Genomic DNA, 25232 nt, shown 5'->3' on the forward strand with positions numbered 1-25232 from the left:
GCAGGGCCTTGGGGTGGTTAAATATCATCCTGGTTTCATTGAGGCAGGGGATGTTGTTGGGCTGTCTGGTTGAGAGACCTGTGCAAAATTGCATGTAGGTTGGGGACAGTCCAGATTGGGGTTGTGGCTCTCACCTTAATTCTTCATCAATCATTATAAGCTGTCATTGTGTATGGTTAAAAAAATATTTATATATATATATAAAATCAATTGTTTTGTTTTATTTGAAAGTTTATATTTATATATATATAAATATAAACGTATATTAATATTAATATATTATATAATATATATATAATATTAATATATTCTTATTATATACAACTTACATGGAGCGCATGTGATGCTTCAGGTTTCAGGGTTTCAGGGGGATGTTGAGGTTCTGCTTCACGTGGGGCGGAGTTGCCACCTCCCAATTTGTTGTGTAAGGAGGGTGGAACTTCTTACGTTTATAAAAGCTACGGGCTGACTTAAGAGTGGAAACAGACTGGACTGTGAACTGTACTGGTGACTAAGAATGGCACAGAAGACAGAAAAGCAGGTGGTAGAAGAGACAGCTGTGTCCTTTCCTCAGGCTGTTAACGTCCAACGGATCAGACACACCAAGGTAATTAAAAGCAAATTCTGGATTTCGCTTAATAAGTGACCAGGCAATACAAGCAACTACACTGACTGTGTTTTTTAATTTGGACATGATCCCCAAAGTTCCAGCTTGGCCAAAAACAAAAAGCAATTGCATTTTGCACAGATTTTTATCAACAATGAGTGGCGCGTGTCCAGCAGAGGAAGGACGTTTCCGACGTTCAACCCCGCGACAGGTGCCAAACTGTGTGATGTGGAAGAAGCGGACAGAGTAAGCACTTCTGCAGGCTTTCTACATTTATGTGTACAGCTACTATAACACTAACCAATAAACTGGATGATCATTTCCCGCAGTTTAGTTCATGACTTCAAAACCACGACAAAATGAATAAATAACTGTAATTATCTGTAAAATTATTTGTAACTTTTGTGCGATGAACGCAATGAAAATCGGCAAAATATGCAGATATATATCTGTATATATATATTGTGTCGTGATAATGATTTATGATTTATCCTTGGAGGAGGATGTTGATAAGGCTGTTGAGTCAGCCAAGGCGGCCAACCAGAAGGGCTCCCTGTGGCGCAGAATGGACCCGTCCAGCCGCGGGAAGCTGCTGCACAAACTTGCCGACCTGATGGAGAGGGACCGACTGCTGCTGGCGGTACGTCATGTCACTGCAGGGCATTAATCCCGTGGCCTGATACTTCATTTTTGTGTCGTTGCCTACAGCTGTGATAATTTAATGTTTTGGGTTTTTTTGCTCTGAATTGGCCTGCTAGTGCTTTGTGAGCACTGGACAGTTCAATAATGATGTGGGTTATGAAATACTGAAATATGAAAGGATTCTAAAAAAACCTGTTGATATGTTTAAAAAATCATGTTTATATATATATATATATATACATACAGTGCATCTGGAAAGTATTCACAGCGCCCCACTTTTTCCACAATATCCACTGTTACAGCCTTATTCCCAAATAATTAAATTCATGTTTTAACTCAAAATTCTACACACAATACCCCATAATGACAAAGTGAAGCAAGTTTGTTTGAAACTTTTGCAAATTTCTTAATAAATAAATAAAAAAACTAAAGAAAACATTCCATTAACTGACAAACGTTGACAAGCGTTAGCCCTTTCTCTGACCTGACGGTGCAGGGAAGCTGCCCACTTCCACCATGAAAAACTCAAATGTTTGAGCACAGAGATTGGAGCTACAAGTAAGGCCATCCCAATCACCACCTCTCTCTCAGGATGATCTTAGAAAGGAATAAAGTCAGGCCCCTCAAAGAGATTGGTTCCAGAACCCTTGCTATAATTAGCCAGGTTTTGTCACTTACCGCACAAGCTTTGGCTCCCTCGTCGCCAGCGTTCCATGTCCCAATAGCCTATCACGGTCTATGGATTGCTGTTATGTTTTTCCGTTGTGTTACTTTGGATTTGAGATTTCAGGGTTTCTGTGTAAGCTTGGTTTAGTTCATGTTTAATCTTTGTTTCATTTATTATATTCTTGTTTTATTAACTTTTTTTTTGTTCCTTTGCTCTCTGCCCACCCCATACACCTGGATTCAGTCAGCTAATTACCACCACCTGCCCAGTGTTCATCATTTCACGTGTTACTGATCTCAGCTTTGTTATTTATTTGGTTAACGTGATATCTGCTCCCTCACACAGTCCTTTGAAAGTGGTGCTGGCACCAAATGAAACAAGAAAATAAAATTCAGTGTCCATCAACACAAATATAATAATTTCTCCTCAAGACCAGGTTGGATAACTATAGATTTTAGATAAGCGTAGGAGAGTCAAAAAGTACAATATTTTTTTTCTCAAATGTTGTGAAGCTTAAATATAGTAACTGGTGGAAATACTCAGGTGAAAAATAAAAATATTGCAACTGTGCGTAGGTTGTTGCAGTAAAACAGTGAATGTAAGGTTGCTCTACTTCCCTTTGAATTCAGTGTCAGGTCTGAATAAACACTAGATTATGAGACATTTCCTTCAAGAGCCCATATTATGTTTATTTAGATCATCACAAATTTATTTTGGTGGTTTATTAGAGGATGTTCACATGTTTCAATGTTAAAAACGAACATTATTCATTTAGTTTTGTATATTGCTCAAGCTTCCCTCTTGACCTTCTGTCAGAAATACTCTATTAGCGCCTGTGTCTTTTCACTACATGTGCAGTGCCCAGGGCAGCAGATGAAAATGAGCTTTTACTCATATTTGGTCAAATAAACTTATTTTGCATAATAAGTAAGTTCAATACATTTAAATCACTTAGTGATTGGGTCAACTGATTGATTAAGAATGGTGGAGTTCAAGGCAGATGAACATTAATTATTCATTGATCATTCCTAATTTTGACGATTATTATGAAGGTGAAAGAAGGCAGTCCTAGAAACCTGTTTTATATGTGAGTCAAATGACAGATCCTGGCAAAAAATAACACCAAGGTTCGTCACTGTAGTACTAGATGCCAACGATGTGCCATCCAGAGTAACTATGTAGCTGGACAGCTCACCGGCGTAGCCAGAAAAAAGACATTGGGTGTGCACCAGCGAATACTGGGTGTGCCAAATTTATTTTCAACAGTGTTACACCTCCACAAACATTCAAAAGAATGCATCTTTCAAATACAACATTATTAACACAATATATATCCACACGTTGTGTGCGTTCTCATCAGTAATAGTCAACAGTAGTTAACAGCAGGTCTGAACATTCACACATGTGACATGCTCTCTAATGAATCAATAACAAAGTAATACAAAAAGCACACTTTGTGTTCTCAATAAAACAGCAAAAACAAAACACACACAGAGACATTGCGTGCCCAATGAGATGAACATAGTGAAATATACACTCTCACAGAGCCATAACGTGTCCACATTACGCATGATCAACAAAGCTGTTTAACCAGCTGAACACAGCTATTGGGCTCAGCAGCAGAGGAAAGGACACAACGATGTTGCTGCTTATCTGTGCAGCTCTCAATTTAAAGGGCAAGACATTTCAAACAGGGAGCCAAAGGTATTTCTCCTGCAGATGACACAGCAGCTGGCACTTTTGTGTATTTTTATGCTCTGATTTGTGCACCCATTTACTCAACATATGAACATTCTTCTGGAGGAAGTATACTCTCATTTTATCAATGTTTATATCAAAGCAGACATGAACCCCTTGATTTCACACCTAAATACGTGGAATGCCTTTGCTATGAAGTGTAGCTTGGTCATCTTCAAGCTGAATAGACTGCCAAAATATGTAGTTTCAGGTTCATGGATTCATTCATTTTCACCACAAACCTGTCATAGACGGTCATAAAAAAAAAAACCTGTATAAGAATTCCATAAACATCAACCCTGACATTTCATTCCTTGACAGAAGTATACAAGAATATACAAGTTTAAAATGCTTATGAAAGGAGAAGTGGTACTGGTTGTTGTGCATGCTTGGGAGCAGGGAGGAGACACATCCTTTTTGTAATAAGCCTGGGGGCCTCCAGTTAAAAAGGCAGGGACCCTATGGCTGTTAAAGCCCTCTCGCTTTCGAGCATGTTATAGAGTTCTAATAATTATAATCTTATAATAGTTAATGATTTGTTTGAATTGCAAAAAATTTAAATGTATTGAATGCTGATGCATATTTTCCTAATTCTCTAGACCCTGGAGACCCTGGACACTGGGAAGCCTTTCCTCCAATCCTTCTATATTGACCTAGAAGGTAGCATCAAAACTCTTCGTTACTATGCAGGCTGGGCCGACAAGATTCACGGCAAAACTCTACCTGTAGGTGAGTATGTGTAATCTTACTCTAACAGTGAATACTCTTGATGGATTTGAAGTGGTTTCTATTCCAATAAATTTGTTTAGACTTTTAGCTGTACCCTCAAAATCCCATTTCTCTGAGAATACATCAGTATCCGCATGCATGGAATCCCTCTTTACTGTCAGAAATGCACCATGCTCTATTCTGTTGTATCTTATATTGCAGACCTCTTTGTTAGACTACTGTCAGAAGCAAACAACTACTGTGATTGAACAGATCTGCACTCATCAGATCAGAGCATTGTAATGGGCATTGAAAGATTTCATGTGTCAGGAAACGGAGGTTTTTACAAAGAACTTTGAAATTTGGGGTGGTCATTAAAGGGGAATTTTTTTTTTTTTTTAACCTGGACCTTATTTCTGGCATAAATACGTTCATCTACTCACCGATAACAGTTTGGTGAAAGTCGGTGTCCTTCGGAAGATATTTCCACATATATCCTTATAACGGGGGAGAGAACAGGGCATAGACAATACAGCCTCTAAATAAGGCATTATCTGTCTTTATTTCACCAATACTTTAAGAGGAATGAATGAATGAACACGTACTATTGTACTGTTAGTTCAGAGCTGCCATGTTGTTGTTATTGGGGGCTATCGGGGGGCTTTCTACACACGGATGGGATGACGTCATCGACACGTGCCGCAGCAGCTAATAGTGCAAAAGTACGTGTTCATTCATTCATTCCTCTTAAAGTATCGGTCAAATAAAGACAGATAATGTCTTATTTAGAGGCTGTACTGTCTCTGCCCTGTTCTCTCCCGTTATATGGATATACGCTGATCTCCAGTGATCTAAATATCTTCCGAAGGATGCCGACTTTCACCAAACAGTTATCAGTGAGTAGATGAACATATTTTATGCCAAAACTAAGGTCCAGGTTTCTGCAACAAAGAATGATTGAAAATCTTTTGATCAAATATAGAGACTTTTGGAAACAAATGTGTTCAAGCTATTATCAATAGGATGTCAGTACTGAGTAACCCTGACAGAAAAATGTCACAGTTTGCTATCAAGATAATTAGGAAGAAATGGAAGGCAGCATGGTTTGCTAATATTTTACAACCTAGTGATCAATTGGCTGGGCCAGGCCCGCCGCTCCGCATACGCAGAGTACGCAGAGCGCGTAGGGCCCCAAGTACCTGGCGGGGGCCCCCAAAATTAAGGTTGTAAAAAAAATGTCATGATAGTTATTATATTATTACATGAAAGAAATTATATAAATTAGTTATGAACAGGCCCAGCGTTTTTCTTAATTCTGTGCCCTATTACTCGATTCGGGCAAATTAGATGTGTTTACCTTATCTATAACCCCCCACCACCCCCACCCCCTTCCTGAAATGGTACAGTCTTCAAAGTTACCGCATCGGAGGTGGTGGAGCCAGAGTGGTGTAAAAAACTCTGTATTACTCTATAGCTCTGGGTGGAGCATCCTCCTACCTGACGTTTTCTGAATTATGCCCGTTAACAGTGAAGAAGATTTAGAATGTCAAGTAAAAGGCCACATGATTCTGGCGCTGACAAAAGAAAGAAAAGAAAAGGGAGAGATGACGCTTGTGCATCCCTTGCTGGTAAGTTCGTGTTTTTGGTGTAATTGTTTTGCTAACCCAACGTTCAGTGATATTGCTGCCAGCTAACCTCAGCTAACGTCAGCAACCTAGGCTTGGTTAGCGATTGGATTTGACGAAAAGTTTGGAGTTATGAACAAAATCTACGAATGCTGGCGACCGTGTGTAGAGTTTGTGTAAAGTACAGCACTGTCACACGTTGAGTGGCGTAGCAGGCCGCCAACATGTGTGACGGGAATGATTGACATCTACCCATCATTCCCCTAAAAAGCGAGAAAAGTTAACAAGACAAACGCCGTAATGGCATCATAAAGAAGTTATATTAGTGGTGAGGAAAAATGGAGGAAGAAAAACGACCTGAGGACAAAGGTAAGGCCTGTGTTGGGTGATGTGGGCTGGATAGCTGGAGGTGGGACGTTTTTTGTGTTTATTTGTCCTGCTAGCTAGTCTCGGATAAATGTTGTGTAGCTGGCTGGGATTTGTTCGTTATAAACTCGGCTTCAGTGTTTGCCTCATGAAAGTTTGCTTATATAAAATGAGTATGACAGTCAGTCCTGCCACGGGAATGACTGACTGACTCCAGTTTATTCAGATTCTAGCAGGGAGGGAGGCATGTTGTTGTCCTGCTCTGTCATTGTTCAGTGGAAGTTGTCTCTCAGCTATTTGACACGGTTTTGGCATTACTTAGGATTCATTTACTAAGTTTGGTGTGTTATTTATAGGCCTCTAATTAGAAGTGTTCTACTGTTAGTTTTTTAAGTGAAATACAAATATTAGGCATCCTGTTGATTATTTTAGAATATTGTGGCAGTGGATCATTATTCTTAGTTTTATTACTTTAACTAGTACAATGTGTAGATAAATGCAGAAACTTCTTAAAAGTGACAACTTCCAAAACTCTTTTGTTCCTCTGGCCATCAGGATGTACAACAGCTTTAAGTGATGGCGCTTCTGTATTTCACTGGTCACTTTATATTTCACTTTGGTCTTATTTCACTGGTCACTTTAGATTTTTAAACTGTTTTTTTTAAATAGTTTTTTAAATTCTTAGATTGTTTTTAAAGTGTTTATAATTGTATAAACATTTTTTATTGCTTTATGTCTGCTACTGGATGCTTGAATTTCCTTCGGGATCAATAAAGTATCTATCTACTTTGTAATTGGGTACAATCTTTAAAGGGACGCTGTACATTACAGTTTAATATTTTTTAAAAACTCAAAATATTTGATTTATTGTTTTCTTTGTATTATATATTCTTATTAGTTTAACTTGCCTGAGTGGTTCAACTTAAGATGTTTAATTTAAACTCTAGCCTGTTTTGCTCATGAAGTGTAATAGATCTTAGTGTTCCATCTAAATGGTTAGGAATCTCTTCATTGTAGTTTGACAAACTAGGGGCCCCCAAACAGCATCTTGCTTAGGGCCCCCATAAAAGCTAGAAACGGCCCTGGGCTGGGCTATTGGTATACTTATAGAATGGGTTTATAGAAGTACCATGACAGTATACTTTCTCCATATTGAAGTTTCACTCAGCTGCACTTAAATGGGGTGGAGTAGGATGAGACAAAAATAAAGATAGCAACTCTTCATTCTGATATAGTGGTCCTGCTGCTTTAGTCATTTTTCTGGTATTGGGTTTAACTGGATGGGAGCTGCCTTTCTGTGCAGAGTTTGCATGTTCTCCCCATGTATGTGTAGGTTTTCTCCAGGTAAGGTTCAATCAATGTCATTTATAAATTTTGATATGAAATTGATTCTCAAAACTCCAGTCTATATACTTTCAATATTCAGGACTAGAAACAGATTTCCAGTGGCTGATTGCAGTTATCAAGGGGAGGTCTTCAGATGCAGGACAGTTACAATCCCAAAATCTGAAGATGAGTTCCAGAAATACATGTACGGTGGAAACAAAGACAGGAAGCAAAAATAACACGTGTAGACAAGGACAAACTATTCATTCATCCATCATTATCCACTTATCTGAGGTCAAGTTGTGGATACAACAGGTCCAGGATACCCATGAAACATCCCCAGGCCAGAAGGAATATGTAATTCTTTCAGCATGTTCTGAGTCTGCCCCATGGACTTGTTACAGTTGAATATGCCCAGAATACTTCCAAAGTAAGGTGACGAGGAGGTATCCTAATCAAATGCTCAAACCACCTCAGATGACACCATTTGAGCATTACCCAAATCTCGTAACCATAGGCTAAGCATGAAATGAAGATTGAATGGTAAATTAAATACTCCTATTTTTAGTGAAAGGGATAGTTCGCCTCTTTTGACATGAAGCTGTATGACATCCCATATTAGCAATATCATTTATGAACATCTTCTTACCCCCTGCTGCGTCCTGTGAGCAGAGTTCCAGGGTCGTTTTGGCGTTGATGAAGGTAGTCCGGCTAGTTTGCTAGGGTCCCGAAAATAAAGCGTTTTGCTTCTCAAAACAATATGCGTTCAAAAGAGTAATACATTTGCATCACAAAATCCTCCCTCCAGAAAAAGTCAGACCTCACAATCGCTTGGCGCTATTTCTCTCTACCTTCGTATCACTGCGGGCTGTGTAAACTGTGCAGACCGAAGAGCAGACCGAGCAGCAAACACCGTAACAGGTGCGGCTGTCGCTAGGTGGCTGTGCGCATTGATATGAAGGGAGGCACAAATAGCGCCAACTGTAAACTAACAGAAACTAAACAGAAAAATACACAGATATTGACAGAATAGTGTTGTTTTAATAGTTAAAATTAGGTAAAGCTTCCGACTACTTTTTCCACCGAGGAGAAATTGAGTCTTACTGACTGAAGAAGTTTCACTGTCAGCTGAATGATGCTGCAAGAGACTCCGTGTGGACACAAAATGTAGTCCTTAGTGTTCAAATAATGGGATAATTCAAGGATTGGTGTTTGCTAAGAGTGAGACCATACTTGAAATGTGTTGGTTATTGCCGTAATCTCTAATTTAGATATGAGGTTGTAGAAGTTGCCTTTAGGCGAAAAGACGATCCGAAAACTTCTCACATTAAGACTCTGTGAGTCGCGTTTATTCACAGAATAACAAACATGGCGCCGCGCATGAGCAGAAAAGCACCTCTCGTGAAACGTCACCGGATCTCTTAAAGAGACCGCAACTATTAAGTGAATCATACGTTCAAGACCATGAACCGCACAACATTAAAGATGATGAACCAACCACATAACAGCACACATATAAGAAAGTGAATTATGCCGTCAGTGTTGAGAGCACTACACATGCCCCCCAAGAATTCACTCTAACAGAAAACCTGAGAAAAAAAAAAAAATATCAACGGCGTGGGGGGCGAATCAAACGTCCAATGCGGCTCCGCCGAATTTGAGAGTGCGGAACCGCCCCCTCAGTGGCAGTCTGCGGGGCTCCCCTGCGGCATGGTCGAGGGGCAGGAGGAACAGGAAGAGGGGGCCTAGTCAGAGGCCGTCCCCGTTTTGGGGGCTGCGCCAACTCAACTGGCCTGGCCAGATCAAGGTGAGCTGGTTTAAGGCGGTCCACAGAAATACACTCCGATTTGCCCCCAATGTCCACCACAAAGTGCTTGTCCCCAGTTTCCACAACACGGAAAGGGCCCTCGTAAGGCGGACGGAGAGGTCCGCGGTGCCCATCCACACGAATGAAAACATACCCAGCAGACTGTAGGCCACTGGGGACGTGAGAGTTTGGTAGACCATGGCAGGAGGTAGGAAGTGGAGCAAACAGCTTGGCATTGTCTAACAGGCTGGAGCGCTGGAGTGTGGCTGACCAAGGGGTCGTGGTGCTGGGGACGAAATCCCCGGGGACCCGCAGTGGCTGACCGTAGACCAGCTCTGCGGAGGAGGCCTGGAGGTCGCCCTTCGGTGCTGTCCTGATGCCCAGCATGACCCATGGGAGCTTGTCAGCCCAGGAACTGTCCTTCAGGCTGGCCCGCAGGGAGGCTTTCATGGACCTGTGAAATCGTTCACAGAGGCCATTGCTCTGGGGGTGGTAGGCCGTGGTGCGGTGGAGTTTAACTCCCAAGCTCCCTGCGACAGCGTTCCAAAGCTCGGAGGTAAACTGAGCGCCACGGTCTGAGGAGATGTCTGAAGGGGCGCCAAAACGGGACACCCAGGTGCCAATAAATGCCCGTGCTACGTCCGCTGATGTTATGGATGACAGTGGAACAGCCTCTGCCTACCGTGTGGTCCTGTCGACCATAGTGAGCACATGAGTATAACCCTGCGAGGGTGGAAGTGGGCCAACTAGGTCGATGTTGACGTGGTCGAAATGTCGTTCAGGGACTTGAAACTGTTCCAGTGGCGCTTTGGTGTGGCGGTGTACTTTGGCACATTGGCACTCCACACAGGTGTTCGCCCAGTCCCTCACGTCCTTTTTAAATCGATGCCACACAAATTTTGCTGCCACCAGCCGTTGTGAGGCCTTGGTTCCGGGGTGTGAGAGGCTATGGATGGCGGCGAAAACAGGCCGCCTCCACTTCGCAGGCACAACAGGCCTAGGGGAGCCCATAGAGATGTCGCAAAGCAGAGTGGTGCCAGCGTCGTCGAATGCCACATCCTGAAGCTGCAGCCCAGTAGCGGATGAACGGCAAGCCTGCACGTCCAGGTCTATGGCCTGCTCCGTTGCCATGCTGCCGTAGTCCAAGCCGAGGTGGACCGCCCCCGCAACAGCACGGGAGAGGCAGTCTGCAACCTGGTTGTGCTTCCCAGAAAGGTGTGCAATGTCCGTCGTGAACTCTGAGATGTAAGTCAGCTGCTGCTGTTGCCTGCCGGACCATGGCTGAGTGACTTTGGACATGGCGAAGGTCAGAGGCTTGTGGTCCACAAAAACGGTGAACTGGCGTCCTTCCAGCAGTGAACGAAAGTGTCGGATGGCGAGGTACACTCCAAGTAGCTCCCGGTCGAAGGTGCTATACTTCCGTTCACTGGGACGTAACTGCCTGCTGAAAAAGGCGTGAGGCTGCCAAGCATTACCCACCCACTGCTCGTAAACCGCACCGACCGCGTAGTCCGAGGCGTCCGTGGTAAGTGCGATTGGGACAGAGGAGGCGGGATGGGCCAACATGGCAGCCTTAGCCAGGGCTGTCTTAGCGTCCACAAAAGCCTTGTCTTATTCCGGGCTCCAGTCCACAGTGTGCTTAGGCTTGGCACCTTTTAGAGCCTCATACAGGGGCCGCATGGTTTGGGCAGCCCTGGGGAGAAAACGGTGGTAAAAGTTAACCATGCCAAGGAACTCCTGTAAGGCTCTGACAGTGACTGGGCGTCGAAAAATGGTGATGGCCTCCACTTTTGACGGAAGAGGAACAACCCCGTCCTTCGTGACTCTGTGCCCCAGAAAGTCTATGGTGGACCGACCGAACTCGCACTTGGCTGGATTGATGATGAGCCCGTGCTCGGTAAGTCACTTGAACAGAGCGCGAAGGTGCGAAAGGTGCTCTGGAGGTGATGAACTGGCCACGAGGATGTCGTCAAGGTACACAAACAGAAAAGGCAGATCCCGTAACACAGTCCATGAGCCGCTGGAATGTTTGAGCAGCATTTTTGAGCCCAAATGGTGTGCGCAGGAACTCAAACAAACCAAACGGTGTGATTACAGCTGTTTTTGGGATGTCGCGACGGTGTACGGGCACTTGATGGTATCCTCTGATCAGGTCCACCTTCGAAAAAATGACCTTACCAGCCAGGTGCGCTGAAAAATCCTGGATGTGCGGCACTGGGTAGCGGTCAGGCGTTGTTGCGTCGTTGAGCCGTCGGTAGTCCCCGCAAGGATGCCAGCCCCCCCCTGATTTGGGGACGAGGTGTAGGGGAGAGGCCCAAGGACTGTTGGAGCGTCGAACAATCCCCAGGCGCTCCATGGACTCGAACTCTGTCTTGGCTACGGCAAGCTTGTTCGGCTCGAGGCGTCGAGCGCGGGTGTACACAGGCGGGCCAGTGGTATCGATGTGGTGCTCTACACCGTGCTTGGCTGTAGAAGAGGAAAAGGTGGGCTGGGTGAGTGCTGGAAACTCGGCGAGCAGCCGTTGGAAACTGTCCGTGACAGAGAGCAGGCTGGAGAGGTGTACTGCGCCAGAGTCGCTGAGCGCGCAGGCATAAGAACAGAAAGTGACGGCGTCGATCAAGCGCTGATTTTTAACGTCCACTAACAGTCCAAATGCACACAAAAAATCTGATCCTAAGAGGGGAACAGCGACTTTGGCAGTCACAAAGTCCCAGCCGAAGCATTGGCCGCCAAAACACAGTTCAACATGCCTTGTGCCGTACGTATGGATAGGGCTTCCATTGGCGGCTTCCATGGGGGGGCCGTGGGTGTCAGCCACCACGTCCACCTGTGAAGTAGGAAGTAAACTCCGCTGTGCCCCTGTGTCGCAGAGGAATCGCCGGCCGGAGATGGAGTCGTGGATGAAGAGCAGCCCGCCGGCATGGCCGACGCTCACGGCCACTAGTGAGCGCCGGCCTTGGCGTTTCCCGCTCCACTGAAGCTGCATGGAGAGCGGCATCGTTTGGCCTTGGGGCCAAACCTGGCATGGTAGTAGCACACACCTGAAGACTGCTGCCGACGCGGGGCTGCTGCTGCGATGAGCATGTGATCATCGGATATCTCTGATACAGCAACAGCACCAGCAGGGAGAAGGGCAGCTGCGCAGGGCTGTTGACTAGCCAGGAAACACTTGTCAGCCTCAGCAGCCAGTTCTCTACAATCAGCGCTAGCAGTGTTGGCCAAAGCAGCTCTCACATGAGCAGGCAGTTGGCGCAGGAAAAGGTGGAGAAAAAGGAAATCTGGCTTGTTGTCACCGAGCAGATCGAGCATTCGGTCCATTAGCTCTGAGGGCTTGCTGTCACCGAGCCCTTGAAGAGAGAAAAGCCTGCTAGCCCTCTCTGTGTCAGACAGTTCGAATGTTTTCAGTAAGTATTCCTTCAGAGTTTCCTACTTTCCCATCAGAGGAGGACGTTTAAGAAGGCTCACCACTCTCGATGCCGTAGAACTTCCGAGGGCAGATACCACATAGTAGTATTTTGTTTCGTCGGCCGTTATCTGACGCAAGGCTCAGTCTGAGCGAACCAGGCAGAAGCAGACGATTCCCAGAATTCGGGGAGCTTGAGAGACACAGCGTTTGCGGTCATGGCGATCTGGATACGTCCAGTAAACAAACGTCAGGGTCACCAGTGTGGAAGTTGCCTTTAGGCGAAAAGACGAACCGAAAACTTCTCACATTAAGACTCTGTGAGTCGCGTTTATTCACAGAATAACAAACATGGCGCCGCGCATGAGCAGAAAAGCACCTCTCGTGAAACGTCACCGGATCTCTTAAAGAGACCGCAACTATTAAGTGAATCATACATTCAAGACCATGAACCGCACAACATTAAAGATGATGAACCAACCACATAACAGCACACATATAAGAAAGTGAATTATGCCGTCAGTGTTGAGAGCACTACAAGGTATTATTATATAGTATTGCTCTAAAGCAAAGGGTACTGCAGAACAATTTAAGCAACTCTATTAGGCTAAAAAGCTGCCAGTCAGTGTTACATGAATGATCCAAAACTTGGGACTAAACTTAAGTTGAACAATCACAAATACAGATCACAGTAGCTGAAATGGTTGAACTTAATTCAATGAATTTTTATTTATATTGCAAAATGATATTGAATAATGACGCACAGGGAATTTGGTGCAGCTATGTTTGGGGATCTTCCTGTGAGAGCAACAATAGGATATTTGTGAAGGTGACAGTTTGAAACCCTGTGCATTGTATTCGGCTCTAATAGATTTTTTCATTAAAGGGATACAAGGTAGTATAGCGGCAGTATAGCGATCTCTACTGGTCAACCTGAAATTCTACACTGTCGTAAAAATGCCCCCCCCCACCCCCAAAGCGCAATGAATGTATGAGACCTCTGACCTATTTGTGCAACCTGGCAGATAAACGACAGCGACCATGTCTTCTGTACATTGTCCGTTTTTCCTATGATAATTTGGTTGTTTTGCATGTTTGTATTATACACATCCACTAACTAAACATCGTGGCGAATGCTGCCGTTGTGTTATTTAGTCAGTGCAGTTAGGTCATCTGATTCACAAGTGTAGACTGCCCATGTAAGATACTATAATCGGAGATTTTCTAAAGAGAGAACTCAAGATAATATGCTATAATACTGTTGCTGGAGGAAGTGGCCGGGGACAGGGACGTCTGGGTTTCTCTGCTCAGGCTGCTGTCCCCGCGACCCGATCCCCGGACCAGCGGAAGATGATGGATGGATGGATGGATGGATGGACTGTTGCTGATCTTGAATGGGATTCTTCCCTCATCATGGTGTATTCGTGGAGTGATTCCTTTGTATTAGCAGACACTTACAAAAGTTACATCTTAGGCAGATGAGCGCAGGCACTACCAACATACACGCCGCAATAAACGCAGACTAGCTCTACACTATTCCGATTACAATCATAATCCGAACAAATGAATCCATTTTCATGTGTAGATAACAATTTTTGTTCGGATCAAAACGCTATTCTTATTCTAATCAGGTCAGTCCGTGTATTTCTGAAGCTAGGCTACGTCTCGAACTCAGGAGGAATTAGAGCACCGTCATCACCTGTCTCTTTACGATCTAAAACGCAGATCACTATGGTAGATGAACAAGATCACGCTTGGAGAAATTTCACAAAGATGGGAAGTGCCAACATCGAACGTTTCATATTCAGTCTGTGAAAGGCAGAATATGAATATGGTGTTGGCTCTTCAACGCAAGCGAACACATAGCCTACAACTACAGCTAGCATACAGTACCTAGCTAAGTGCCGTAAACACAAACGACTCTTCTCGCGCATCGCGAGACTTCAGAAGCGGGTCGCTCCTGGCAAAGTTACATTTGGGATTCTCAGCATACAGACCCCTGTTGGGAGCGAGGCAGGCTTCATTTGCTTACTATTGACTTGTTTAACCTTTGGTAAACTCCTGAAGGCTATAATTTTAGGTGAAAATGCTACCTAGTGCCCCTTTAAGCACTCCTTCATCTGATTAAATGAATAAGACTCCTCTGTAGGATATGTCTGGATGTCACCAGGTGTGCTGAGCTTTTTGGCTTTTTTTTAAAGAAAGATTTATCTTGCCTTTATCCTTAAATGTACTTCCTTTCACCTAGCTGTTCGCAGGCCTCTAAGTTCAGCTTAATGTTTTGAACTTCTCATTCCTTTTCCATGGTTCAGGATATTCAATTCAGTTTCAATCCAGTCTCAAGGTTAAAGATGGCAGCTGAAGTCAAACTGTGTTCCACCTTGGCTTGTTCCTGGGGCTCTGCCACATTCAGAGATGAATAACTCTGTTGTCATGGGCTGTGTGCTGTACTCTATCCTGTGAAGGGATCAATAGTTTTCATTTAGGGAAACATTTGACCTCAGTCAGTGATTGTACTTCTTAAGGATGTACAGGTCATTTTTTGGAAATTGAAAAGGTAGTTTATCACAATATGTCTGAAGTTCTAGACATTTCAATCACTAATTTCCAGTAGATTTCCAGTTTTTACATTTGTGGAACTACAGTTTATGTGTAATATGCAGTGTATGTTTGGGAAGTGGACATGTTATTCAAATTCCCAATATCTCAATTCTTATGTGAATGTAATTTTTGCCAGGTTTAAAAAAATGATTGCCATATTATCATATTCTTTAGATTATGTTAATTATGAAATCGTTTTAACTTACAGCCAAGCGAGATTTTTCCAATATGTTAACGTGATGATTTTGGGACTTTCTTGTCATTTGCTTTTGCTTCACAGATATTGAAAAAAGAAGAAAAAACAATACTGAATAACAACTTGATTAAAAACAGTGTATTTTATACAGTATTAATACTTTGACCCCTAACTAAAACAAAATTCTGTGATTTAAAAAATGAAAATGAAAAATCAGGTAAAAGTTTTTTGTGTGTGCGTATTTGTTTCTCTCTCTCTGTACAGATGGAAACTTCATGTGTTTGACCAAACATGAGCCTGTTGGCGTATGTGGAGCCATCATTCCAGTGAGTCTACAGGGAGATTTGTTTGTGCTTCTGAGCAATAACTTATATTTGGCTAACTTGCAACTGTTCATATCTGTATTTTGGAAAGAGAATTTCCCCAATAGTTAAAAACTTAATACATTTTGACCAAAGGAATTTGACCCAGTGAAAGCAAAGTTCCAACACCGACATTTGGCAACCGACATTTCTGACATTGATCAGGCAAAGTCACGTGCCAGAAAAAAGGAATAAAGCATCATGTGTACTGTGTCTGCAGATGTTGTCTTGGTGATTTAAACCACATGCTGAGGATTTTAGACCACCTCTTCCTCAGTGTAATATGACTAAGGCAGTCACTAAACATGTTTTATTTTGTGTGTACTAGTGGAACTTTCCTCTTCTGATGTTCATGTGGAAGATAGCACCAGCCCTGAGTTGTGGGAACACCGTCATCATTAAGCCAGCAGAGCAGACCCCCCTCACAGCCCTCCATGTTGGATCACTCATTAAAGAGGTCTGATGTCAGTGTGGCGCAAAATGTAAATCAGGGCTGAACCCAGCTAACATCTGACAGGTTTAGACTCGCTAGCATTTTCTTTCTCAAGCAACTTTTTTAAAAGAAGCAGGAGATGGTGTTTAAAAAAAAAAAAGAGCTTTAATGAGGAGCAGTAGATCACAAAACTCTTCAGGAGAGAAATAAACACAGGCTATGGAAGTTATCTATCTATCTATATATATATATATATATATATATATATATATATATATATATATACACTTCTCCCAAAGTGACAGAGGTATATCTATGAAAAATGATCAAAATAATAATCACTCCACTAAAAGGAGGAGAAAACATAGAGGACTATCAAAAGTTTAATCTTAACAAAAAAATCAGTCCTGCTACGGAGGAAAACTAAAACCTCTCCTGAAGATCGGAGGCACTATGCTATGGAATATTATAAAACAAAAAATCACTCCACTGGGAGGAAAAACAAGAAAGCTATAAAACTTAAACTTAAACTTTAGCAAGGCTAAAGTTAAGAAGAACAAAAAAACTCTCTTAAAGAGGAATCTACCAAACGGTGACTTGGATCAAGGCTTGAGCTGTGGCTTGGAAAGGCAAGAGTGAAGCACGTTAGACCAAACAATACGACACACTGGCACAAGGAGTAGGCAGACTCTTCTACACACAGGGCTAACAGAGAACAGGCAGTGGCGGCTCCTGACATTTTTTTTAGGTGGTGCAATTTCCAGTCTGTGAAAGCTGCATCAGTGTGCTGTGCGAAGCTGAACCGATTGCACTGATGCAAACCTGTTATGTTCCCACGCAGGAAATAAAATGTCCAATCGTCCAGAAACTCCTTGTCTTCCTTAAATAAACACAACGCAAAGTCGAGGGGTTATTTGGTCTGCCAAATAACCAAAGTGACTGCAATTTCCCCCGTTATGTCCATAAGTACCATAAAAGTCCATAGGACTGAGGTATATTTGTCTAGGTAGCATAATTTATTGTAATAATTTTTAATAAATTTTTGTTATTTTTTGTATAATTTGCCAATCAGTTAATATTACACCTTAACCATTATTTATTTATTTTCCTCATATTGTTCCAGGATTCTATGAAATAAGTAAACACATAAGCTCTTAATGATAAGATTCATTCAATTTTCATTCTAAAGAATGTAATTAAAATGACGGCATATAAATCCAAGTCAAGTGTTTATTGAAGTTTTGGAAAATATGACTTAGAAAAGCATAACCAATAGTCAAACATGGTTAAGTGCAGCTTACTTATGTGAGATTTCACTCTTTTTAAATATAATACTGCACCGTTAACAATGAATGTGTCATTATACATTCTGCTATTATTCTCAACATTATATAAAAGATTTAAATCATTACAAGTCAATGACTGAGCACAAAAGGTTAAGTTATTTAGCTACATCAAATACTACCTGGAAAAATAGCAGGGTTGGTGGAGCCCTGGGTTTCATCTTTGCCTCGCAAGGCGAGCTCGAAAATCCCGCAAAATTCTTCCAAACTTCCTTCTCCGCATTAGTACGACGACTAAAGGGCACTTCTTTCAGAAACACTACCGTATTGTTGCACTCGACACTCGCCATCTTCTTCGTAGAATGTTTTTTTTTTCTTTTTTTTCTTTTTCTTTATTGAAAACCACAATGTTACAACAACAATGTTCATGGTCCCGCGCAACAGACATATGACGAAAGCACGTCGTTTGTGCGAGCACATAAACCCTCATAGAAAATGTATTGGGAGCAGGATTTTTGAAAAAAACTGACGTACCATTCACGTCAATGGGAGCTTCCTGGTGCAAATTCGACCCTGACAGAAATCGCCCCAAATGGGCGTGGCAACACCAGGCGCGACCTTAATCTGATTGGACAATGACATATACAACCAGTTTGCCTACAGTAGATCAGTCCCGCCTTAGCAACTAGATTAAAAAAAACAAACAAAAAAACCTCCGTGTTTGGTAGTGCGTCGCACAAATCGCCCCTATGGAGGAACCGCCACTGGGAACAGGTGGAATCATTCATACCACAATCAGACTGGAACACGAGAGGAAGGGCAAGTGAGCTGAAACGAGAGGAGAGTTAACCTTTCAAAATAAAACAGGAAGTGACTAGACATGACATAGAGACGAGACAAAAACCCACTTGACCTCACTAAATGTGTGACACTAAATTTCACACAGTGGTTTGAAATGTGACACGAAAGCAATAACTCTTCTTACGTTATAGGGGAAAAGTCTTAAGAACAAACCATCTATTCCCGTCTTTCAAGCCCCTGGCAGAATTTAATTTACAACCCCTTTTTCTAGAAAAGTTGGTATATTTTCTAAATTCCAAAGCAAACTTCCATCTGTAACTTGTTACTTCATTTGAACCAAACAACTTAATTGTACTGAGAAACAGAAACATAATATATAGAATTTGATGCAACAACACACTCAGAAAGAGTTGAGAGAGAGGCAAAGTGTTGTGGAGAAAAAGGCCCAATCCCAATTCACCCCTTGGCCCTACCCCTTACCCCTTCCCCTCCGTTTTGCGCGTTCACGTGTAGGGGTAGTGTTGTCCCAATGCTCTTCCAAAGCCCTTCCCCTTAGCCCTACCCCTCCGTTGTAGCCCTTGAAATGGAGGGCTTCGGCCAGGCAGACTCCGTTCGAAGGGGTATGGTATATTTCCCAGAGTACAACGCGACTACCGGGAGATCGCGAGTCTTTTTAAAAATGGCAGAAGCAAAGAGAGCACCACACAAATGTAAGTTCTTCTATTTTTTTGCCATAATTTAACTGTTTTAATCATTTTAGGTTGTGATAACTGGTGTATTGTGTGAGTTTAATATGGTGGCAATGTGTAGTTATTTTCTGATATAAACGCACATGGGAAAAGTCGCTATTTTAAATGGAGTAATCGGTCAATGCATGTGAAGGTGCTGCGAAAGAGTTGTCGTTTTTTAAATTGTAACACGAGTATTTACAAGCAATGTAGTTGGTTATACATAGAGAAGTTCCTTTTGAGTGACATGAGCGTCATTTCGCTACCTATTATCACAAGTATTCATATACGTGACTGATTCACAGGGACTCAAGCACAAAGAGCCTGATCAGGTTTAGCGCCGAAAACGAAGATTGGTTTCTAAAGTCATCCCCATCCCCAAAAAGAAGTAGGAAGTCCAATCCCATAATGGATTACCTGATACAGGAGAGCCTGAAGGAGCAGAAGCGCCACGAGCAGAAAACGGAGCGCTTTTTAGCTCTGTTTGAGCGCATGATAGACAAACTTTAAGGTGAGTTGATGCGCCATGCACCTATTGAACACACAGCCACCACTACCGCATTCTGAAACACCTTTTTTTATTTTTTACAATGGATGAAAGTGCATGCTATAATGTCATGTCGTGTCTTGTTCCCCCAGAACATCACTGAGCCCAGCACCTCCGATGTTCCTGCTCCGGTCATCTCGTTCTCGATGATTGCACTGTTGCCCGTTTATATTCATACTGTTTATTGTCCATATTTGCACCACACACTTTACAGCAGACACTTTAAGCTGTTATTTCTGAAAACAAGCTGCCTTACCAGTCTGTAATGTGAGCCTAATAAAAGAAATTAAGGACAAAAGGTTTGTGAGCATGATTATCACATCAACATCATATTAACGACTGGAACGGATATTGGTATGAAGATATTTATTATACAAGGGATAACAAAAAAAATGGGGTACATTCTCAAACAAAACAATAACATCTTAACAGATCATTTTATGTTGTGGTCCAATCGGCAATAATTTGTAGGATGACCCGTCTGGTGGAAAGAAAAACATGGAAAGATCAGGCTTTCATCCTCCCAAACCAACACATTGATAGCACACACAAGGCAGTGCATTTATTTATGTCATCAAATCTGAACCTGGTACAAAGAAAACCGCTTCAAAAACGCATGAGCTGCATGTTTATCCCAAACGGAACGAGGCGAGTAACAAAGGCTAAACGTTAGCTTATGTTTTCAGCTAGGTTAGCCAGGTAGGATACTACTCCAGTCAATAAATCAGCAAATCCAACGAGACAAGCAAATTGTTTCTATATTACACGATATCACAAATGTACAGTTAGAAGCACTTTCAAACACACACACAGACAATCATATTCACACGCCGGCTCTGGAAGCTACCAGCTGCTCACTCACACACGTTATTTAAATTAATTTATCATTCTACATACCGTAACAAGATCCAGCAATGCTCCCACATGTCGAAGACGCGTTCACCTGATGGCACTCCGTCGATTCAACGCAGATATTTCTAAAAATATCCGAATAGCCCAGGACAGCGCGAACACCACTGCAGCAGGCATGTTTGTTTACTTCTGGCTAAAGCTGTCCCTTTTGGTTACGTAACAACTGACGACGTGGACTTATTACGTTCGTGAGTGTGAAGTGCTGTCCCAATTCGAAGGGGTATGTTTTCAGCCCTCCGCCTACCCCTACGTTCGAAGGGGCGAGGGGTAGGGGTGAGGGGTAGGTGAAGGGGTAGGAAAATAGAATTGGGATTGGGCCAAAGGAGTCGGACTCGCCGTGGTCAGCCTCTTATGGGGAATTTATTGAACAGACCGTCACAGAGACATTCTCAGCATGCACAGAAATTCCCTTTGACCTCAGTTTGTGACAATCTTTTATACACTTCTGTATTATTCAATGCGTACATGGCCCAAACCCAATCTCTCTTCCGCACCTGCTGTCCGAGGCCGGCGCCTCATTTTTGCCATTATCTGAGGTCATCCTAACCTCAAACAATATGCATGATTCGGGCACAACAAGGCACAATGTGTAATTTGGACAATGTGTCAAGGCTCTGCTCTCCCACACAATCCCCCCTGAAATCACTTATCAGTGATTTAATAAAGAAATAATCTAATAATCTAATCTAAAAAAAAATCCCCACACATAATTAACACTAAATATTATTATTATTATTCTAATAATTCTAAATAAAATGTAACATATTAAGACAAAAAAAAGACAAAAAAAAAATGTTAAAGAATATACAAGTAACTGTTCTGGAAGCTTCTCCAACCAGCAGGTTACCTGCTGACAGGTGAGGGTGTCAGGATCGGGTATAACAGCAGCATCCACCAAAGGTTCAGCCTCTCCAACAAGGATGGGTCGTGGCTCACCGCTTTGTGCCAAACTCCATCAGAGAATCATCAATAAGTTAAATAAAGGCTCAAGCCAATGAACTAATCCAAAGTTTAAGTCTTTATTACATTTTATAAAATTTCTTAGCTTTTGGATTGTTTGTAACCAAATGAGGGTTTGTTAGTTCACACATATGAAATTGTAGTTTCTGCAGTTTGTCTTCACTTGTCCAAGACTGTTTCAAAGCCTTTTCTTCACAGTATAACATTTGGGCATTAAATGCTTTAAACTAATCTGTTACAGGATATGATATTTTCTTTTTTGCCCTTTGCTACAGAGTAAGCCCACAGCCCATGACAACAAGACCCCTTATGCCAGCAGCCTCCCCACAAAGGACAGTGTACCCACAACACGACATTAACTGCTCTGCAAAAACTTGAGCAACACAACAAATTGAAAAGGGTGTTGACCCTCCAAATTGTGTATTATTGTATAGGGTTCCCCTTACAAAAGGAGTTATGGAGTGCTGTTGACATGGACTAGTGTGAGCAATAATGTCTGTATGAGTGGTTAATGTCATAGTAACATCCCCACGAGTGCCAGGAGTCATGGTTTCCCTATATAATATATTATTTTAACATGATGGTTTTAATGTTTTGTAGTCGGAGCACGAGGTATTTTGCTATTTTTCCTCGCTGGGGAGAATGGATTGTGTTTTGTCGCCATAACATGCTTTCTGTATTTTCATTTTAGGCGGAGTTCCCTCCTGGAGTTGTGAACATTATTCCAGGGTTTGGTTCCACAGCAGGGGCAGCCATTGCTAACCACAAAGACATCGACAAAGTGGCCTTCACTGGCTCTACAGAGGTATGCAGGGGTATGAGAAGGTACCTCTGCAACATAATCATCAATTCTGACCATCATTTTGATCAATTAATGATAGTTAAATATATTTTTTATGTAGTATCCAGCAGCCATTTGAATGTTGTGGTGGAGTTTTAAAAAAAAAAGTAATTTCTTTGCTTCACTTTGTTTTACTGTAATTGTGAGAATGCATTAAGCATTCTCACTATTAAGTTCCCGTTTCTCTTTATTGTGAGAATGCATTAAGCATTCTCACTATTAAGTTCCTGTTTCTCTTTATTATTATACCGTATTATTATTCTTCCGCCAATTTTTGTCCTTCAACTACTTCAGCATACTTTGAGCTATTTCAACAATTTTGGTATCAAAATGTTCAGCTCTTTCAGCACATTGCTGCTATTATTTCTGGTATTGCTAACTTTTAAACTTTTTAAGATATTAAGCTTTTTGTTCAACTTTTTTTCCCTTTAAAAGTAATGGTAAATCCTTCAAATCCTTTCAAATCCTTTCAAATCCTTCAAATCCTTTCAAATCTTAACTACTTCAGCATACTTTCAGCTAGAGACACCATTCAAATTTTAAAATGTTCATAAGACATTCAGCTATTACAAAATGTTTCATCTTTTAAAAATATTCGGCCAATTTTGAAATATGACAGTTTAAAAAATATGAAAATTAAGTTCCTTCTTCGATTTTAGAGTGAGACATTCAGCAGTGCTGATAAGTTTCAACTTTTCAAACAAATTACTATAACTTTCATACAGTTTAACTGAGAGAAACAAATTATACCTTAAAATGTAGGAAAACTTGTCCTCTTTCAGCCAATGTAACTCCTTAAGAGCTCACATGGACAGATTTTGAACTATGAGCCTTTAGGCTTGAACCAAATCTCAAATTCTGACGAAATCTGCCATTTTTGAGTCCTCAAAACCAGCTTCAAGTGTTTTCAAACTGCTTCGATTTAAATATAGTTCACTCCACAGATGTAAAACTACTTAGCTAACTTCCTCTAAGCCTTCTGCTTCTAATGGTGTTAAAATTATTTTTCTAGCTGCTCAACTTTTTTCACAGGATGTCATAGTATGGAGACTTGCGCTTCAGCTTTCGCCCGGCGCAGGACCTCTGTGTGTGTCTCATCTCTCCATATGTTGTGTGTGTTCAAACTGCTTCGATTTGAATATAGTTCACTCCACAGATGTAAAACTACTTTGCTAAGTTCCTCTAAGCCTTCTGCTTCTAACGGTGTTAAAATTATTTTTCTAGCTGGTCAACTTTTGTCACAGGACGTGTTCGAAGACAGTCTGTGCCTCAGATTTGTCCCGTGGCTGCAGCAGTTTCTCTCTATGTATTTCCAGTTTAACAAAACGAAATGGCCTAATGGTAACACTAATGCCCTTATGTGCGGGCGGCCCGGGTTCAATCCCCAGCATGTCAGATCAAATTTTTAATTATTATTTTTTTTTATATAACTATTTAAGCATACTTTCAGCAATTTCAACTGTTTCTAGCTTAAGTTTATCTTCAAATCCTTTCAAATCCTTCAAATCCTTTCAAATCTTAACTACTTCAGCATACTTTCAGCTAGAGACACCATTCAAATTTTAAAATGTTCAAATCTTTTAGCTTCTTAAGATTTTTTTAGCAAGGTAATTCAGCTCATGCATTCTCACAGCTGTTTCGCAGGAACAGCTCTTTCTAGTTTGGATTATGGTCAATGGTAGACAAAAAGCAATCCAAATGCTTCAATTGTATATAAGTATAGAAAAAAACTAAAGCTGCAATCAGTGAAATACAAGTTTGGGAGGAATTTCACAGTGGACATATGGGTGTGTCCGTGCATGGGCCCTTATTACCGATTGGAGTTTACATGCCACATTCTGTATCTACTGTGCACGCGGCATCTAAATGTGCCATTTAGCTTTATATGATTTGCACAGTATGCCATGTTAGTATAATTTGAATTAGATGATTGACAAATTGAGCATACATCCTGTAACTATTGGGTGGCACTGTAAATATGAATGAATATTGGCCTTTGGACCCTGGTAAAGGTTGGCCAGGATTGAACAATGTATGTGAGGGTCACAGAAACTTCCTTTTTTTCTGGCAAAAAGATGGAATGTGTCCCTATGGACATACCCTTTCACAAAAACTTTTGTATTAGAATTCTTTTTTTTGGGTGTGTCGTTAAATTTTTTCACATGTCAAGTTTCTCTGGTCATAACTTACTTTATTTGGAGGACTTCAAATATGACATTCATAAATGATCCAAGCTATTGTCTAAAGCAAGGAGCCAATTTAAAATGGTGGGCCTTCTGTTTGGTTGAGGGCCCAGGAGACTTTTAGAGGTGTTTGGACGTTATATGTGCAGCCTGAATTTTATAAACACTGTATTGCCAAAAGTATTGTCTCATCTACCTTTAGACGCATATGAACTTAAGTAACATCCCATTCTTAATCCATAGAGTTTGATATGACGTCAGCCCATCCTTTGCAGCTATAACAGCTTCAACTCTTCTGGGAAAGCTTTCCACAAGCTTTAGGAGTGTTTATGGGAGTTTTTGACCATTCTTCCAGCACATCTGTGAGGTCAGACACTGATGTTGGACAGAAGGCCTGGCTCACAGTCTCCGCTCTGATTCATCCCAAAGGTGTTCTTTCGCAGTGTTTTTCAGTTTAAATGAGTGGCTTGTTATCAGGTCACTGATCATTTGAATCA

The 25232-nt window shown here is 41.8% G+C and overlaps 1 protein-coding gene across 2 annotated transcripts in view; it reads left to right on the top strand.

Moving 5' to 3' along the window:
• The first annotated feature begins 355 nt into the window (after positions 1-355).
• Positions 356-25232, top strand: part of aldh1a3 (aldehyde dehydrogenase 1 family, member A3) — a 37360-nt gene continuing 12483 nt past the window's right edge. The window contains exons 1-7 of one of the 2 annotated variants that reach the window (XM_075460705.1): positions 356-607; positions 749-853; positions 1107-1247; positions 4253-4382; positions 15950-16011; positions 16376-16504; positions 22403-22516. In XM_075460705.1, the coding sequence (XP_075316820.1) occupies positions 518-607; positions 749-853; positions 1107-1247; positions 4253-4382; positions 15950-16011; positions 16376-16504; positions 22403-22516 (771 nt within the window). In that variant the 5' untranslated portion in view covers positions 356-517. The remainder of the gene's footprint in view (positions 608-748; positions 854-1106; positions 1248-4252; positions 4383-15949; positions 16012-16375; positions 16505-22402; positions 22517-25232) is intronic. The other variant, XM_075460650.1, reaches the window with a different exon arrangement.

The sequence above is a fragment of the Odontesthes bonariensis genome, chromosome 1, assembly GCF_027942865.1.
Source record: "Odontesthes bonariensis isolate fOdoBon6 chromosome 1, fOdoBon6.hap1, whole genome shotgun sequence".
NCBI lineage: Eukaryota > Metazoa > Chordata > Actinopteri > Atheriniformes > Atherinopsidae > Odontesthes > Odontesthes bonariensis.